This window comes from Trichechus manatus, unplaced genomic scaffold, assembly GCF_000243295.1.
Source record: "Trichechus manatus latirostris isolate Lorelei unplaced genomic scaffold, TriManLat1.0 scaffold00082, whole genome shotgun sequence".
NCBI classification, from domain to species: domain Eukaryota; kingdom Metazoa; phylum Chordata; class Mammalia; order Sirenia; family Trichechidae; genus Trichechus; species Trichechus manatus.
Window position 1 is genome coordinate 8,961,032 of NW_004444018.1, and position 19,646 is coordinate 8,980,677.

A 19,646-nucleotide genomic window follows, 5' to 3' on the forward strand; every position below is an offset into this window, starting at 1 on the left:
TGAGGATGTCACAGGACCAGGCAGTGTTTCATTCTGTTGTACGCAGCATTGCTATGAGTCGGAAACAACTCGTCAGCACCTAACAGCAACAACAACATGTTAATGAGGCAGGACTCAGTCTATGGGATTAGGTGGTATCTTGACTCAATCACTTTTGGGATATAAAAGAGAACAGCAAGCTGAGAGGAGAGGGACCTCATGCCACCAAGAAAGAAGTGCCAGGAGCAGAGTGTGTCCTTTGGACCTGGGGTCCCTGCACTGAGAAGATCCTAGGCCAGGGTAAGCTTGATGACAAGGACCTTCTCCCAGAACAGACAGAGAGAAAGAAAGTATTCCCTGGGAGCTGGCACCCTGAATTTGGACTTCTAGCCTCCTAGACTCTGAGAGAATAAACTTCTTCTGTTTGTTAAAGCCATCCACTTGTGGTATTTGTTATAGCAGCACTAGTTAACTAAGACAGTCAGTCTCTGCAACACTGACTTTACCACATGGAAAACAGTATCTTGCCCTCCAGCCCTCTTCCCTGCTTCTCTTCTTTTTACCATGTCACTCCTGTTTCATGAGGAAAAGACCAAGGGATCTATCAGACCTGCAGCTATAGGCCGTGTCTCTGAGTTTTTCGTTCTCTTTCCACAACGTCTCTTTCTGACCTCAGTTGAGAGGCCAGTGCTGGGTGGCAGGGCCCACCACCTCAAATGTAATCCCTCACTGGCACCTCCGGTGCCAAGTTTTTTCTCCTTCCTAGCCGGAGATTTCCACCATTAAAGTCATTATTGATGAAGGACGGAGAACAGTGTTCATGGAAAAGAACCTGGACTTTGAGACAGAGATCTGGTTCAGATCTCAGCTCTGTAAGCCCCTTACCCTCTTTGAGACTACCTTTTTGCAGGTACCCAGTGAGGATGATGATATCCACCTCATGAGGCTGTTGGAGAGTTACATGAGCTAATGTACACAAGGAGTCCCTGGGCGGTGGAACATGCTCAGCTGCTAAATGAAAGGTTGGTGGTTCGAGTCCACTGACAGGTGCCTTGGAAGAAAAGTTTGGCAACCTACTTCCAAAAAAACAGCCTACTCTACACACATGGGGTTGCCATGAGTCAGGGTTGACTCAACAGCAATTGGTTTTAGTTTATAAACCATAGTAAGAAGTGAGGCCCAGCTGCCTGGCAGTGCGGGAACCCCAGAACCTGTCAGGGCACAATGTCAAATAAATTTCATGCTACTTTCAGGCATGTATGAGCTACAGCTGGCTTTCAAAAAGTTGGTATTTCTAGGACATGCTTTTATATCATATTCTTCCAGAAAACCAGGGTATTTGGTTGCCATATATCCAAGTTAAAGTTAAGATTTTCTTGAGACTTTCTAAGAGAACAATAATGGTGAAACACTAATGATATAGTAATCTATATTTTTGAAATTTCATTCGAGGTTATATCTTGATTTATGTTTGTAAAAGAAATATAATAATTAGGTCTAACATATTAGGTACTTTTGGTTAGCAACCATAACTCTTAAGTACTACTCCACCAGGGTTTCCTCCATATTAGGTACTTTTAATTAAAAGATTTTTTTTTTTATAGAAAAGGCAGAGTTGATTAAAATGGGCTCTCTTCTTGCTCCTGGTATACATATCACCATTTAATAGGTCCTGGGTGGTGCAAACAATTAATATACTCATCTGCTCACCAAAAGGTTGGAGGTTCGACCACAATGAGATACCATTGGCACAAATTAAAAAAACAGAAAATAACAAATGTTGGAGAGGCTGCAGGGAGATTGGAACTCTTATGCACTGCTGGTGGGAATGCAAAATGATACAACCATTTTGGAAAACAATATGGTGCTTCCTTAGAAAGCTAGAAATAGAAATACCATATGATCCAGCAATCCCACGCTTAGGAATATATCCTAGAGAAATAAGAGCTGTCACACGAATAGACATATGCACACTCATGTTCACTGCAGCATTGTTCACAATAGCAAAAAGATGGAAACAACCTAGATGCCCATCAACAGATGAATGGATAAACAAACTATGGTACATACACACAATGGAGTACTACACAACAATAAAGAACACGGATGAATCTGTGAAGCATCTCACAACATGGATGAATCTGGAAGGCATGCTGAGTGAAATAAGTCAATCACAAAAAAGCAAATATTGTATGTGACCACTACCATAAAAATTCATGAAAAGGTTACACACAGAAAGAAACAATCTTGGATGGTTACGAGGCAGGGAAGGGGTGGGGATGGAAAAACACTAAATAGACAATAGATAAGTCGTAACTTTGGTGAAGGGTAAGACAGTACACAATACTGGGGAAGCCAGCAAAACTGGTCCAAGGCAAGGTCATGGAAGCTCCATAGACACATCCAAACTCCCTGAGGGACCAAATTGCTGGGCTAAGGGCTGTGAGGACATTGTCTCAGAGAACATCTAGCTCAATTGGCATAACATAGTTTATAAAGAAAATGTTCTACACTTTACTTTCATGAGTAGCACCTGGGGTCTTAAAAGCCTGTGAGTGGCCATCTAAGACACTCCACTGGTCTCACCCTTCGGGAGCAAGGGAGAATGAAGAAAACTAGAGATACAAGGGAAAGATTAGTCCAAAGGACTAAAGGATCACAACTACCACAGCCTTCACCAGACTGAGTCCAGCACAACTAGATGGTGCCCGGCTACCACCACTGACTGCTCTGATAGGGATCACAATAGAGGGTCCTGGACAGAGGTGGAGAAGGATGTAAGACAAAATTCTAACTCACAAAAAAAGACCAGACTTACTGGCCTCACAGAGAATGGAGAAACCCTGAGAGTATGACCCCCAGACACCCTTTCAGCTCAGTAACGAAGTCATTCCTGAGGTTCACCCTTCAGCCAAAGATTAGACAGGCCCATAAAACAAAATGAGACTAAAGGGGCACACCAGCCCAGGGGCAAGGACTAGAAGGCAGGAGGGGACAGGAAAGCTGGTAATGGAACCCAAGGTTGAGAAGGGAAGTGTGACATGTCATGGGGTTAGTAACCGATGTCACAAAACAATATGTGTACTGTTTAATGAGAAGCTAGTTTGTCCTGTAAATCTTCATCTAAAGTACAGTAAAAAAAAAAAAAAAAAAAATTGGAGGTTTGAGCCCACCCAGAGAGGCCTCAGAATAAAGGCTTAGTGATCTATGAAAATTATCAGCCATTGAAAACCCTATGGAGCACAGCTAGCCATTGAGAACCCTATGGAGCACAGCTAGCCATTGAAAACCCTGTGGAGCACAGTTCTACTCTGACACACATGGGGTTGCCATGAGTTGGGGTTGACTTGACAGCAGCTGGTGGTCGTGGTTGATCTAGTGGCAGCTTCTGGAAATAAAACTACAGCATCTGGAAGGAACTAATCCTTCTCTCAAGTCTTGGCCTGGGAAATGCAAACCTGTTAACTGACTCAGGTGGTTTTAGAGGGATGAGACTGAGTAGTGGCTCTGGGATCAGAACATGCAGCTGTAGACACCTGGACTCCAGGAAAGCCTCCGAGATCTAGGGGCCTGGGCAGTGTTTTCAGGAACCAGCACCAGCATGGGTGGCATCACATGGCACCCTAGGGTCTGTGCTCCACCTCCCAGCCAGAGAGGACCAGGAGCACCCATGGCACAACAACGTGACCTCCGTGTGACAATGACCTCATGGCCTAGGGCGGGCCCACACTTCTCTGGGAGCCCCTGGGAGGGAAGGAGCAGACTCAGCTGACCCTTGTTTCTGCAACTTTAAAATGGGACTATACCTACTTCAAAGTGTGTAGAAGAAAAGTAAATGAGTTGATAGGGGTAAAGGGCTTAGAATACACGTAGGCCAGTGCTCAACAAATGTTAATTATTGTTCTGTTCCCACCCCTGACTCCCCTCAACATAAATACAACCAGGCTAAGAAGCTAGGTGAGGTCCTGGTAAAAACAAGCACCGAAAGACCTCGGTTCAAATTCCGTCTTTCCCTCTCACAGACTGTGTGACACACGCCAAGCAGTTCGACTCCCTGATAGATCATTTACTGAACATGATGCACCCGGTGCACAGGTCTCCCCCCCCCGCCCAACACACACACACCAAATGGCAGCCGACCTTGCTCTCAATACAGCCTCTCGGGCATCCACTAAGTAAGTGTTGACTGGTGGGGTGGGGAGGAACCTCTAAACCAGTTTTGTAGGCAACTTCTGGGCACACAGTCAATACAGAATTATTGTCATAGGTAACTGGCAAAAACAAAAAGTGCTCAAAGTTTACATTTGACTAAAATCTTACTAGGAATATGATTTCTTTTGAGACACTTAGGAAATTTCACTTCAATTTTATTAAAATTAGTTGGCCCTGCATGCAGCCCAAGTAGTTAAAGTGGGGAAAGTACCCTGCTGGGGTTTAAGTCCCTGTGACCTTTCCTTTTTTCCTTTCCCAGAGTCACAAAGGATCTTCTTCCAGTACTTGGGGAGCAAAAGTACATTTGAGAGGCTGCCTACAATATTTCTTCTTTTACTATAAACCCCACTGAAAATCAAAAAAAGCTGTAACTCATTTAACTCATATGCTAAGGAATACATCAAAAGGACAGGTTAACTTGGCTAATATTTTAAAATCTTTGAAGATTTGGATTACCGATTAGCATTGTTTTTCAAATTTGCATGTGGTTTCTAAAACCTAAAATGGGATGAGCCATTTCACAGCCATAAAACCAGTCGTCAAGTCAGTTCCCACTCATGGGGACCCCATGTGTGTCAGAGCGCAACTGTGCTCAATAGGTTTTCAATGGCTGATTTTTTTGGAAGTAGATCACCAGGACTTTCTTCCAAGGCACCTCTGGGTGGACTTGAACCTCAAACCTTTCAGTTAGCAGCTGAGCTTGTTACCGTTTGTACCACCCAGGGACTCCTTCACAGCCATAAAGTCTGTGATGCTTGACATGCTGAGCTGTAACAATCAGAGAAAAGCTGCTTCTAATGACATTTCGGAAGCACAGGAATAGATGCAAGAATAGAATCCACACTTAGGGAAGAACTCTCAAGGGGCCTCCCTGGTTTGCTAATTGACTTAGGAGTCCCTTTCCTCACAGCAGAGCTTGAACAGGGCAGCATTGTAGACAGTATGTAAAAGAACCAAGCTGGAAAACTCGTTTTCGTAACACCCAACTAAAGAAAAAGGGAGGCAGATTATTGTTTAATCCTCATGGCTGAAGTAGAAGGTAACTCTGCAAAGTGGCGTCTCGCTTGTTATTGATTGATAATTCCACGGTGGATGACCCACTGCTCACCTAGCCCAGAATGTCCAAGGGTCAGTTCAGCTGAAGAAAAGGTGACAGCTTTCAAAGGCCGCAAACCCCAACCTTTGCTTGCATTCACACGGGCAGAAAATGGGCAACTAGAATGGTGTGTTGCTGACTGATTCTCTAAGGAAGTTACAATTCATTCTTTAGTAATATGGAGAAGATAAAGCAAAAAATATGAAATGAACCCAATCAAGTTTCCGAAAGTCTATTGCTTGTAACGAACCCTGCAAATTTGACAATAAGATTAAATATGTATTTAAACACACACACACACACACACACACACACAGAGTTGCCATGGAGTCGACGTGTGTGTCAGAAACTGGCTCCATAGGGTTTTCAGTGGCTGACTTTTCTTTCTTTTCTTTTTTTGTACCATAATATGGTATTTTTTATACTGTACTTTAGATGAAGGTTTACAGAACAAATAATTTCTCATTAAACAGTCAGTACACATATTATTTTACGACATGGGTTAACAACCCCATGACATGTCAACACTCTCCCTTCTCGACCTTGGAGGACCTTTTTTTTTTTGGTGAAAGTATACATAGCCAAAGATACACCATTGCAAAAATTTCTACATGTACAATTCAGTGACATCGATTATATTCTTCAGTTGTGCTGCTATTCTCACTATCCTTTTCCAAATTATTCCATCACCATTATCTTCACTCACTGTCCCCTAGGCTTCTCATCAAAACTTTTGAGTTCCTGTTGTCAGTTTGATCTCACATAGATAATTCTTTTTTTTGTTTTTGTACTTTGGATAAAGGTTTACAGTTTAAAGTTTCTCATTAAACAGTTAGTACACATATTGTCCTATGGCAATGATTAACAACCCTACAACATGTCAACACTGTCCTTTCTCAACCTTGGATTCCCTATCACCAGCTTTCCTGTCCCCTCCTGCCTTCTAGTCCTTGTCCCTGGACTGCTGTGCCTCATTAGTCCCATTTTGTTTTATGGGGCTGTCCAATCCCTGGCTGAATGGTAAGCCTCAGGAGTGACTTCACCTCTGGGCTAAAACGTTGTCCGGGGGCCATACTCTCGGGGTTTCTCCAGTCTCTGTCAGGCCAGTAAATCTGGTCTTTTTTGTGTGTTAGAATTTTGTTCTACATCCTTATTCAGCTCTGTGTAGAACCCTCTGTTGTGAACCCAGTCAGAGCAGTCAGTGGTGGTAGCCAGGCACCATCTAGCTGTACTGGACTCAGTCTGGTGGAGGCCTTGGTAGCTGTGGTCCATTAGTCCTTTGGACTAATCTTTTCCTTATATCCTGTTCTCCCTTGCTCCCGAAGGGGTGACAGCAGTGCAGTATCTTAGCTGGCTGCTCACAGGCTTTTAAGACCCTGGATGCTACTCACCAAGGTAGAATGCAGAACATTGTCTTTATAAACTGTGTTATGCCAGTTGAGCTAGCTGTTCCCCAAGACCATGGTCCCCACAGCCCTCCGTCAGTGGCTGTCTGCTCTTGAGTAGATTGTCAGCCTTTCTTCCAGGGCGTCTCTGGGTGAACTCAAACCACCACCCTTTCAGTTAGTAACTGAGTGTGTTAACCATTTGCACCACACAGGGACTCCTAAACATGTTTTACCCATTGCTATCAAGTTGATTCCCACTCAAAGTGACCCTATAGGACAGAGTAGAACTGCCCCATAGGGTTTCCAAGGCTGTAATCTTTACTGAAGCAGACTGCCACATCTTTCTTCCGAGAAGCAGCTGGTGGGTGCAAATTGCTGACCTTTCAAGTAGCAGCTGAGCACTTAACCACTGCACCCCCAGGGCTCCTAAACATGTATTAGCTGACCCATAATTCCAAAATTAAATAACCAAAGTTATTTCTTATTTTCTTCCCTCACACAGCTGAGAGGACTCCATCTTTTCTGAACATCCTGTGCGGTGGAGGGAAGTTTCTTGTAACCAATCTGTTGGTGCAACATCACTTTAATGTATAATATACTAGCCTGGAATATATCTTTGCTAATATGCATGTGGGCTACTATTAAGCAATGAAAAGGAAAATAACACCAAAAGAGGTATCAGTTTACCAAAAAAAAGTAGTCTTCAGCCTGGGAAATCAATGATGATAATGATAATGATACTGTCACCTGTTCAATGAACTCAGTTTATCCTCACACAACTTCAGGCTTGAAAAAACAGTTCTCTCCATTTTACAAATAGAGAAACTGAGGCTCAGAGATGTGATGTCAACTGCCCAAATCCTCAGAGATTAGAAGGCAGAGCCAGGAATGTGAGCCCAGCTCCATCTCGCTCTGAAATTTAAACTCTTAAGCCTAAAGTTTGGTGGGTCAAACCCATCCAGCGGCTCTGTGGAAGAAAAGCCTGGTGAACTGCTTCTGTAGGATTACAGCCAAGAAAACCTATGAAGCAGTTCTACCCTGTAACACATGGGGACACCATAAGTAGAAATTGACTCCACAGCAACAAGTTTGGCACTCCACGGCTACAAGTTTGGCGTGATTTTGGTTTTTCCTCTCTGCCTCTGGCCAAATCTTTAGTCAGTTCTTCATGCCGAATTCCAGACTGGTATGTCCCACTGCAGGCTGGACAATGTCTCCAACTGGATAGCCCTCTAACACCTCAAGTTCAAAGTTTCCAAAAGGTTGGAATCATCTTCTCACCCTTTCCTAGCCCAAAAACCAGCTCCTCCTTCTGAATTCTGTTTTTGTTTTGTTCTGATTATTTTTTAACGGCACAACCTTGCTCTCAATTGTTAGGACCGGCTCTCCGAGAACCTCCCTCGATATCCTTCTCATCCAATCCAAGATCAGACTTCTCCCCCCTCTCCTCCCTCTAACGCTCTGGTGGCGCTTACGTCATCCCTCCTTGCTTCTACTGGTTTTTCCATGTCTTATCTTCATACTTCCAACCATATCTTCCCTAGATTAATACACTGTCCTACTCAAAAACCTTTATTCTCTTCCCTTTGCATACTCCCAAAAGTAGAAATCATCCACCCTTGGTATTAGATGCTCCCCCAGTTCACGCACAATTTAACATCCCTAAGCCCCCCACCCCCCACCACACATACTCCATGCTTCAGTCAAACTGGTTGAGCATCTTTTCCAGAAACGCTTTCCCAACTCACATGACCCTCCAGCCTGAAATGCTCTCTAATCATCAGGCCTTACGACCACCTTCTACTGCCCACTTCAAATGCCTATCATGATGTTCCACAATCCTTTAAACACGCTCAGTGCTTTTGCCACCTCTATGATAGAGAATTTTTGGCAACTCTGATAGAGAATCTCCACTGTATTTTATAACTAATTCTGCACTTGTCTTATTTTTCCTACAGAGTAAGCTCTGTGTCATTCTTATCCTCAGTCTCTTCTAGAACATTGTTCGTTGCAGGTGTTCAATAACATTTTGCTCAACTGAATGGAACCAGTGAATTCTTCAGACAGCGATTTGGAAACATGTAAAACAAGACATCCCTAAAGCAAACACTTAAGCCACTGAAGGACACTTTCTCCCAAAGCAATGAAAACAAAGAAGTAGGGGACATCCCAGAATCTGACACATGCATCATGAATTCATCAGGTTGACCTATGGACTGCTAACTGTTCTTACGAAAGAAGCAGAAGGCTGCCAGCCAGCCCCCTGCCCTGGATCTGTATACTTTCTCTCCTGGGAGTGGGCGGAGGGCAGCCCAGGCGCACACAGATAAAGCTGCAAGAACATGTTTGCCAAAAGGCAAGGACTCCTTGGAAGGCGATTTTTAATTCACACGAAAAATGTAATTAATAGATGAGAGTTAGAGTTTGGTGAGCTTTGACTGATTTCTCAAAAATAAAGGAAGAGATGTGTGGTGTGGTAAAAAGAACCCTGAACTGGGGTTCTGGAGATCAAGGTCACAGGCCAAGTCCCCTCATCTTCCCTGCTCTTCCACTGTAAAAGGACGAGATTGGATTAGGTGACTTCTAAGTTTCTTTCAATTTAAAACTCTGTAATTCTACGAACATCTTATTAGGAGCAATGAAAGTGGTTAAAATAGCAACTGTAGGTCAAAAAGAGAGAGACAGAGGGAGAGAAACTCAGGCTCTATGCTCCAATTCCTGATGTTTCCTTGATGAGAAGTCACTATGGAGCTTATAAGGACAAATGCAAATTGAAAATAAGAAGTTTTAATCCTTCCTGGTGGAAATAAGGGAAGAAGATTCCCTCCTCCCCAGTTCTTTCAGAATTCACTTTAGATAAATTGTAATTGTAAATTCTTTCTCTGTCACTTTGAAGAGTATGTCAATCAAAGATGTTTCCTCAAGGACCTGGGAGCCATCTCTTTCCAAAAATGATCATCAAGGAAGATGGAATCCCTACCTTCCAGTTTCCTGGAAGGGGATTAGCATAACTTCAGGTATCCTGCCATAAAGAGATCAGAAAACTAGTGAGTTTAGCTTGAACACATGAATGTAATGGGTTGTATCCACTTAGCTATGTAAAGGGTCAGATTCCTTTCTGTCTTGGCGATCTCTGTCGGATTCCCTGTGACACATCACATTCAGTTTGAATGCTTATTCAGTAATAAAACTTCTCTTTATTTTGTGGAGAGGCTTTCTGAGTTGGGAGTAGATAAGGTTTTTAGTAACTTTTCCTCAACAAGCTCTGCAAAGTTGCTCCTGTGAGGTTCCTGCATATCTACAATCATCTCATCCCTCTGGGTACAGGCCATTCTAGAGAAAGTCTTCCATGGTAACAAGCTATTTGCTGGCCCACTAGGTTTTTCATCTAGGATTTCAAAGTCTGTAATGAATGTAATTTGGAGCCCTGACTCAAGATCTTATCTTATTGCTGCCTGCATGACTACACATCATATTGAGAGAAGCCAAATTCTTATTTTCCCACAGGAGTACCTAAGTGTCCAGGTTCTGGTCCACCCCATCAGCCACCTGCATGACCAGGTATCAACATCCACTCCAAGGGTACGACTCCAGTGAAAACCTAATGCCCAAAGACAGCGGAAGGGTTAAATAAGATGGGAAACACTGATGCAATGGAACACTACACAACAGTTAAAAAGGAGGTGGAACACATGGAAAGTTGCTTAATGTCATTAGCCATCAGAGAAATGTGAATCAAAACCAGAAAATAACAAGTGTTGGAGGGGATGTAGAGAAGTGGGAACCCTCATCCATTGCTGGTAGGAATGCAAAACGGTAGAGCCTTTGTGGAGAACAGTCTGGTGGTTCCTCATAAAACTAGACGTACAGCCGCCATATGACCCAGCAATTCTACTCCTAGGTATATACCGTAGGGATCTAATAGAAGTGACATGAACAAACATATACACACCTATATTCATCGCAGCATTATTCACAATAGCAAAAAGATGGAAACAGCCTAAGTGTCCATCAAAGGATGAATGGATAAATAAAATGTGGTACGTACATACAATGGAATACTACTCAGTGATAAAGAAAAATGAGTTCCCAAAACATCTTGGAACATGGATGAACCTGGAGGACATTATGTTGAGTGAAATAAGTCAGTCACAAAAAATAAATATATATATATATAAAATATATAATATACTGTATGTTCTCACTTTTATGAAATGACATGAACAGGTAAACAAACAGAAACTAACGTACATTAGCGGTTACTAGGAATTGGGTAGGGGAGAGGGGGATTCACTTTCTAGATAGTAGGCCCTTGTTATTTTTAGTGATAGTAAAGGTAACACTGAATGAGGGTGAAGTGTACACAGCTTGATGAAGGTAAACGATGTCCCTAAAAACTACAAAATAAAGGACCTGTTGGTAATTGCTATGGCATATATGATTTTGAAACAACTGCAAAAACAACCAAAAATATATGTGCAGGTGTATATGTATGTATGTAAGCATATATGTGTATAGTTACATATAGGTGAGTATATATGTGTGTATATATAGGTGTATACATATGTATATGTACATGCATTGATGTACTGTATGAACATATACTGATATATGTAATAAAGCACATAGGAGGCACAGTTACAGATACTTCTTAGATATAACCAAACCCTTCATGAGATTGGTTTTCTAAGTTTGAAAGATTAGGACCATAGTCTCCTGGAACATCTCCATTAATTGGCATAACATAGTTCATAAAGTTATATTCTATATCCTAGTTTGGTGGGTAGTGTCTGGGCTCTTAAAAGCTTATGAGCAGCCATCTAAGATACAACTATTGGTCTCTACTCATCCACAGAAAAAGAGAAAGCAGGAAACCAACGACTCAAAGAAGAAACTAGCCTACCGGACAAGTAATCTACATGAACCGTGGCCTCATCTACCCTGAGACCAAAAGAACTAGATGGTGCCCAGTTACCATTGCTGACTGTTCTAATCAGGGCCACAAGAGACGGACCCTGATAGAATGGGATAAAATGTGGAACACATTTCAAATTCCAATTAAAAAAACAAAAAAAACAGACTTATTGGACTGGTTGAGACTGGAGGACTCTCCAACACTATTGTCCTGAGATACTATTCAAACCTTGAACTGAAACTAACCCTAAGGTCAACTTGTAGCTAAACAACAGATTGGCTCACAGAACAATCAATATCACCCGTAAGTACCAGCTCCTTTAAAAAATCACCTATATGAGACCAGACAGTCAACAAATACTTTAAAACAAAGATGAAACTGTAAAGGGGCAGGGAAACTAGATTAATAGAAACACGACAACCAGAATGGAAATAATGTAAATGTTCACGCATTGTGAAGGATGCAACCAATGTTGCTGAACAATTTGTGTAGAAATTGTTGACTGGGAACCTAAACTGCTGTGTAAAGCTTCACTGAAATCACAATAGAATACTATTTAAAAAAAAAAGAATGAGGTAGATTATATGTCCTTGACATTGAAGGATATTCATTATATATTGTTGAATGATAAAAGCATACTACAAAAAAGTATATTGTATGATCCCATTTTGTTACTAACCTAAAGGTTGGTGGCTCAAACCCACTCAGTGGTGCTGCAGAAGAAAGGCTTGGCAATCTGCTTCCACAATGATTACTGTTGCTGTTAGTTGCCACTGAGTCGATTCCAACTTATGGCGACCCCATGTGTGCAGAGTAGAACCGTTCCCTAGGATTTTTTAAAGGCTGTGATCTTTCAGAAGCAGATCACCAGGCCTATCTTCCAAGGTGCCTCTGGGTGTGTTCGAACTGCCAACCTTTTGGCTAGTAGTCAAGCACTTAACCGTCTGTGTCACCCAGGTATCCTTCCATAAAGATTACAGCCAAGAAAACCCTATGGAGCAGTTCTACTCTGTAATGCATGGGGTCGCCATGAGTCAGAATTGACTTGATGGCAATGGGTTTGGTTTTGGTTTTTGGTTGTTAGCTGTCATCCTGTCAGCCCCCAACTCAAGCTGACCCCATGCACAAGGGAGCAAAACGCTGACTGGTTCTGCACCATCCCCATGATCGGTTGTGGATCGGATGGCTGTGATCCATAGGGTTTTCAATGGTTGATTTTCAACAACAGATCACCAGGTCTTTCTCCCTCTTCCGCCTTAGTCTAGAAGCTCTGCTGAAACCTGTTTAGCATCACAAACTAAACCAAACCCACTGCCGTGGAGTCGATTCTGACTCACAGAGACCCTGTAAGACAGTAGAACTGCTCATAGGATTTGCAAGGCTTTAAATCTTTACGGAGGCAGACTGCCACATCTTTCTCACACGGAAGGGCTGGTGGATTCAACTTCAACCTTTTGGTTGGCAGCCGAGCGCTTAACCACTGTGCCACCAGGGCTCCTTTCATCATAGCAACACGCAAACCTCCACTGACAGACGGGTGGTGGCTGCTCATAAGGTGCATTGGCTGGGAATCAAAGACCCGGGGATGGAAGGCGAGAATTCTACCACTGCAATACCACTGCCCTCACTATTTACGTATAGGAATATATAAATATATGTTCACGTGCTTGTACCTGGGAAAATGACCAGCAAATTGTTGACTGTGGATACCCCAGGGAATAAATATATAGATATGGAGCAGGTTTCACTTTTTCTTTTACACTGTTTTGAATTTTTGTCAATGGGTGCAACTTCTTTAGCAGTTTATAACAATAACAACAATCATTAAAAAAAAAAAAAACTGGTATTCACAACTATCTAATCTAAAAATGCCCTTATTTCATGTAGCCGCAATAAGCACCCCTTGTCCAGGATCCGCTATAAAGTTATACATAGAATGAAGGCCTTATCTTATCAGCTCAGGGAAAACACACCTCTCCAGGTGTTCACAAAAGGTTTAAAACAGTCTGGAAAACCCTGACGTTAGTTAAAAGATGAGAAAGACACACCCACCTTCAAAACAGATTTTGTGCTTCTGAGTCTCTTTGGGGTCGTGAAAGGTACTGACACATTTTGAAAATAACATAAGAAATCACAAGTGCTCTTGTTTAAAAAAGCTTCTTGGTCCTCAAAGGCAGTTAAAATCGTGTACCACCTATACTTGTTGCAAATTAAATTTGAAGTGAGATTTTAACAAAACAAAAAATCCTTAGAAATGTGTTATAAGAAAGGCAAGGTGCAGTAGCAAGGAGCAACCACATTCCTGACATACCTGTCCCAATTGCTCTCCCATCAAGCCCATCTCTGACTGACATCTGAAAACAAGCTCCTTTCTGAAGCCTGAGCTCCACCAGCCCATACTCTGGGACCAGAAGTCACAGTGTGCCATAAAAGGAATTCAGGTTGCAAGGGGGATGGCAGGGGGAAGAATGCAGTGAGGTTATACTTTTTTAGATCCACTATGAGCATCATACCTCATTTGTTTATAAGTATAGACAATGTTAGGAAGGAGTGTGGGCATCTGGGAACCCAGGTATATTTCAGTTAAAGTAAGGCCCACCTGTGCACACACCAGAATAACCCAAAAGGTGTTTCTGTAACTTACATCCAGCTTCCCAGAGGATGTCCTTTGAATTGCCTTGTTCCCTAATTCCTCAAAGGCAGTTAAAACCATGAGGCCACCTCTAACCAAAACCAAACCCGTCACTGTGGTGTTGATTCCAACTCATGGTCACCTTATAGGACAGAGTACAACTGCCCCACAGGGTTTCCAAGGAGCAGCTGGTGGATTCAAACTGCCAACCTTTTGGTTAGCAGCCGAGCTCTTAACCACTCTGCTCCCAGGGCTCCCACCTATACTTGTAAATTAAATTTGAAGTGAGATTTTTAACTGTGTGTATTTCCTAAAAACAAAAAATTCTTAGAAATGTATAATTAAGAGGCCTGCAATACTAGCACCACAGGAAAGCGTGTTAGAAATGCAGAATCTCAGGCCCCACTCAAATCTACTGTAGGGGGATCCTTGTTTTCACAAGATCCCCAAGTGAATCCCATGCACACTGAAGTTTGAGATGCAGTGCCCAGCTCACTGAAAGCCATTCCATTTAGACACGGCTTTTGAGCTCCTCACACACCATGACTGCCGAGGGGTAGAGGTTTTGAACTTCTTGGGGTGAGATTTCTCTGTTTATGGGACAGCACAGAAATTGCCTCAAGAAGAGCATGCCCACCGGGGCATTATGCAAACAAGCATTGCTGCCCCTAAGAGCTCTGGGCATACAAGATCCCTCCCAACCCGCCCAGGGGTTTGCTCACTCCTAACACGACTTGCTCAGGGTCAGAGAGGTCCTGGATTGGAAACCCGGCCCGGACCCGAATTCCAAATGGAGTGAAACAGGACAAAAAGTGAAAGGGAGAGGAAGGCACCTTTTCCAGCACTTTCCTGTATGAGGTGACCCCAGGCTAAAAAAAGTTTTAAAAAACCCACTGCCCAGTCGAGTCCGACTCATAGCGACCCCATAGGGTTTCCAAGGCTGTACGTCTCTATGGAAGCGGACTGCCACATCTTTCTCGTGAGGAGCCGCTGGTGGTTTTGAACCCTGTCCTCTGAGTTAGCAGTCGATCGCTTTAATCACTGCGCCAGCAGGGCTCCTTGACCCCAGGCTAGTATGGGTATAATGCGCAGGTTAGGTGCCCCCGCGGGCTGGCCAGCCTCATCAGGAGGAGGTTGAACGGGGAGTCAATGGAGGCTGCTCAGATAGTGAGCGGCATGCAGGATGGAGGCAGGTGTGGACCTGGGAGCCAGGCCCCGCGGGTGGACACCTTCAAGGTGAGACAAGAGGGTCGGGCGGCGGGGCAGAGGATTCAGCGTGGCTAGGCAAACTTCTGGAGAGAGGGGCTACCACAGAGAGACTCCCAGATGTCAGTCAGACAGATAGAAAGCTGACAGCAGGATGACCAGAGGGTCAGAGCTCGGACTGCCAGGCAGATGCCCAGCTCGACAGACAGGAGGACCTGACTTACAGGTGCGCGATGCCTGCCTTGCGCACGGCCGTGGAGATGGCCTTGACCGCGGTGCAGAGCGAGTTGAGCAGCTGGGTCATCTCGCCCGTGCCGCGGGCCTTCCTGCCCTCCTCCATGACGAAGCGGGTCAGGGTGTTGACATTGGTGTCGAAGGGCGCCTGGTCCGTCATGCTGGGGCCGGGCTGCTGCGCGCTGTGCGGTAGGCGCGGGCGGCGGGGACGCGAGCAGCGGAACGTGGCAGGAAGACCTACCCACGGGCGCAGAGCGTCCTCACCGCTGGGAGAGGAACTGGCCTTGGCCTGACCCGTGGGGTGTGTCCTGAAGCCATTGCTCGCTGGGTCCACCTCCGCGTTCCGTCCCTCTTCCAATCCGCTGCGCGCTCCGCCCCAGCCCGAGGCACCTGGACTTCCTCCGCTGTCGCCGGCCACGCCCCCATCAGGCTGAGGACGGCCACTTGCATTTGTGGAGAGTTCCTCTGGGCCACCTACATGATCTCCTTCGGTCCCCACAAAGACCCTGCCAGGGTGGTACAGTCGTGATTTATGTTTTCCAAAATATGAAACGGAAGTTCAGAAAGGGCAAGTAAGTTGCTCAGTTGGACACCGCTAGTACGTGAAGAAGCCAGCACCGCAGCCTAGCTGGCCTGGTTTCAGCATCTAACCGTTGCGGCTCCCAGCCCTCCCCTCCCCTATGCTCACCGGATGTCCCTTCTCCTTGCCCTGTGCCCACCCCTGCTTGACCTGCCTCTCGGACCAACCTCGGCAGAAGTGGACTCCGCCCCCACCCCCACCCCCCACCCCCCGCCTCTCCGCGGGCCGATGACTGGATCCTTAACTCGGGCTTTTTCTTCTCGAGAGTCCAATCACTCAAGAACAATTGGGTACCTCTGAGTCCGACACTTGCATTTTGCAGAAAACAGTTGGAGACGCAGAGAAATATCTCCTGGGTACCACTCGGGAGCCAGAAGGCTCCTAGCCCACACCCTGACCACTGTTGTGGCCACACAGCTGTTGTCCTAAGGCAGTTCATGCACTGATTCATATAAGAACATTTATTGAGCACCTACTATGTGCCAGGCACTGTCCTAAGCACTAGGGATCGAGTCCGAACGTAACAGATGAAACTCCCGCCCTCGTTGAGCTGGGGTGTTAACAGAGAGACAATAAGAAAGTAAATAATAGATGTAGTATATGGTGGTGTAGTGGTTAAGAGCTCAGGCTGCTAACCAAAAGATCAGCAATTCGAATCCACCAGCTGCGCTTTGGAAACCCTATGGGGCAGTTCTACTCTGCCCTGTGGGGTCGCTATGAGTCGGAATCAACTCGACAGCAACAGTTATTAGTATATTAGATGAGTGATAAGTGCTATAAAGAAAAATGAAATAGGGAGATGGGGGCTTTAAACAGAAAAGTCAGGAAAGACTGAGAAGGTGACATCTGAGCAAAGAGCAGAAGGATGCTGGGGAGGAACTGGTGGAGATCGGGAGAAGAGTTTCCTATGGAGAGAAGAGCCAGTGCAAAGGCTCTGTGGTGGGGCTGCATGTTCACTCATCTCTAAAACAGAGCGGTTGTTCTGTCTAGCAGGGTTGTCACAAAGATTAAACGAGGTAACAGTGGCAGAGTGTTTAACTCAGAGCCTAACATACGGGACACACCAAATAAACAGAAGAGACCTCTGTCTGGTTCAGATATTCATCACTGCAACCCACCATGATGGGAAGCCCATTGCCTGCAAGGCAACGATCCACCTTTGGAATAAGGCCACTTATCATGGTGGTCAAGTGCACAGACTCCGCAGGTAGATTTCCTGGGTCCAAATCCTGGCCTTGCCACTTCTTGGCTGTGTAAGCTTGCGCGAGTTACTTAACTTCTCTGAGCAATAGCTTCATCATCTGTCAGGGAGCACTAATGATTGTAGCCGCCTCACAGGTCGACGGGAGGATTATACAAGCAGTGCAGGTAGAATGTTTAAGAACAGCACCTGGCATGCAGTAAGTACAAGCTATGTTAGTGTTGACTTCATTCTATGGGTAGTTGTTTTTATCTGAACAGAAAGAAGAAAGTTCTTTTGCCTTCAGAAGAGAACTGAAGAGACATGGGAACCAGCATCCTTGGCCTGTGTTTGCCTGGTATGCAATTACCACGTGGGCTGACTGTGACTAGAGCCCAGGTGCATAACACACCAGGTCAAGGTACATAAAACCCATTACCTGGTGTTAGCCAGAGACAGAGGAAGCTGCAGGACCCGAGGGAGGCAGGCACCTCACATGTGGTTGGCATGTGTGGAACTTTGTCCCTCCCCTTCTCCACCCACCCCTAATGCAGAGCTGCTCCTTGCCCACTGACAATGATTTCTCCTCTTCTCCCGTGAAAAAATCCACTCCGATTTCAAACAATATTGCAGACTTGAGCAGTGTGTGCAACATTATCAATTTCAAAACAGCTTATCACCACTAATTATGAAACAGTAATCACCAGTTTTGTCACTAGGCTTCAGTCCAAGCTTAGCTCTGGTTTGTGTCAGAGGCAGGAAGTTGAGAAGTAACAGTCTGGCCTGTCACTTACTTCCGACGCCAACCAACCCACCCCATGAACTGAGGGCACTTCCGCTTGCTTTTTCCCTTGGGAGGGTGGCAAGTGCAACAGGGACAGAAATACCAAGTAGCTGCTTCTGAGAGAGTCCTTATAGCAGTGTGGCCTTTCTTTAAGCAAGTTCCCCCAGCCCCTCCAGCCTCGCTGGCCTCATGCACATAATGCAGAGTTGTTGTTGCTGCTGTCAAGTAATTCTCAATTCAGTTCCACGCACAACAGGCCCTGTGCCATCCCTGTGATTGGTTGCAGGTCAAACTGTTGTCATCCATAGGGTTTTCACTGGCTAATTTTTTGGAAGTAAATCACCAGGCCTTTCTTCCTAATATGTCATAGTCTAGAAGCGCCACTGAAACCTATTCAGCATCATAGCAACACACAAGCCTCCACTGAGACGGGTGGTGGCTGTGCATGATGTGCATTAGTCAGGAATCGAACCTGGGTCTACCACATGGAAGGTGAGAATTCTACCACAGATCCACCACTGCCCTCAGATACCAGGAAAAACAGAAACTGGGAAACAGAAACAGCCAACACTTTCCTGCTAACACTTACTGAACACTTGCTGAGTGCCCAGCACATGCCAAGGGCTTCAAAGGCAACCTGTAATCAACCCGGCACCCCTATGAGGTGGCTTCTACTCCAACCCCTACTTCTACAGATGAGAAAACCGAGGCTTTTCAAGGTCAAATAACATGTCCAATGACTGCAGCCAGTGGGAGATGGCAGAGCCAAGACTCAAACCCTGGTCTATCTGATTCCAAAACCCACATTCCCACTGATCTGCTGGCTCCCTGCTAAGTGACAGTTGTGGCTCTGCGGCACGCCTCCAGGGACAGATAAGGCTCTGAGGTTGCCTACTGCTGCTTCAAAAATCTCCTCTCTGACTTATCCAACCACTGGTTGTAGGCCAACTTTTTTTTGCTTAAAACAACACAGATTTATTATCTCACAGCTTTAGTGGGTCAGGAGTCTACGTACAGGTTAGCAGGGTTCTAGGGCTACTTTGAAGCTTACATTCATTCATTCTTTCATTCAACAAATAGTTATTGAGTACCCAAAACCAAAAAACCAGACCCACTGCCGTCGAGTTGATTCCAACTCATAGCAACCCTATAGGACAGAGTAGAACTGCCCCAGAGGGTTTCCAAGGCTGTAAATCTTTACAGAAGAAGGCTGCCACATCTTTCTCTCGAAGAGCAGCTAGTAGGTTCAAACTGCCAACCTTTCCGTTAGCAGCTGAGCGCTTAACCACCTCGCCACCAGGGCCCTGGAGATTAAGCACCCACTGTGTACCAAACACTCAACCACATGTTGGTTACAGTGGTGAACAGGATACACACATCCCTGCCCACATGAGACTTACATTCTTAGTGGGTAAAATAGGAAACAAAAACAAATAAACA

At 44.9% G+C, this 19,646-nt stretch overlaps 1 protein-coding gene across 2 annotated transcripts in view; it reads right to left on the minus strand.

Moving 5' to 3' along the window:
• The window catches only part of FBP1 (fructose-bisphosphatase 1), a 33,226-nt gene extending 17,366 nt beyond the window's left edge, over positions 1-15,860 (minus strand). Inside the window, exon 1 of one of the 2 annotated variants that reach the window (XM_004381323.2) lies at positions 15,653-15,860. In XM_004381323.2, coding sequence (XP_004381380.1) covers positions 15,653-15,822 — 170 coding nt within the window. In that variant the 5' untranslated portion in view covers positions 15,823-15,860. The remainder of the gene's footprint in view (positions 1-15,652) is intronic. The other variant, XM_023735816.1, reaches the window with a different exon arrangement.
• Positions 15,861-19,646: the final 3,786 nt, after the last annotated feature.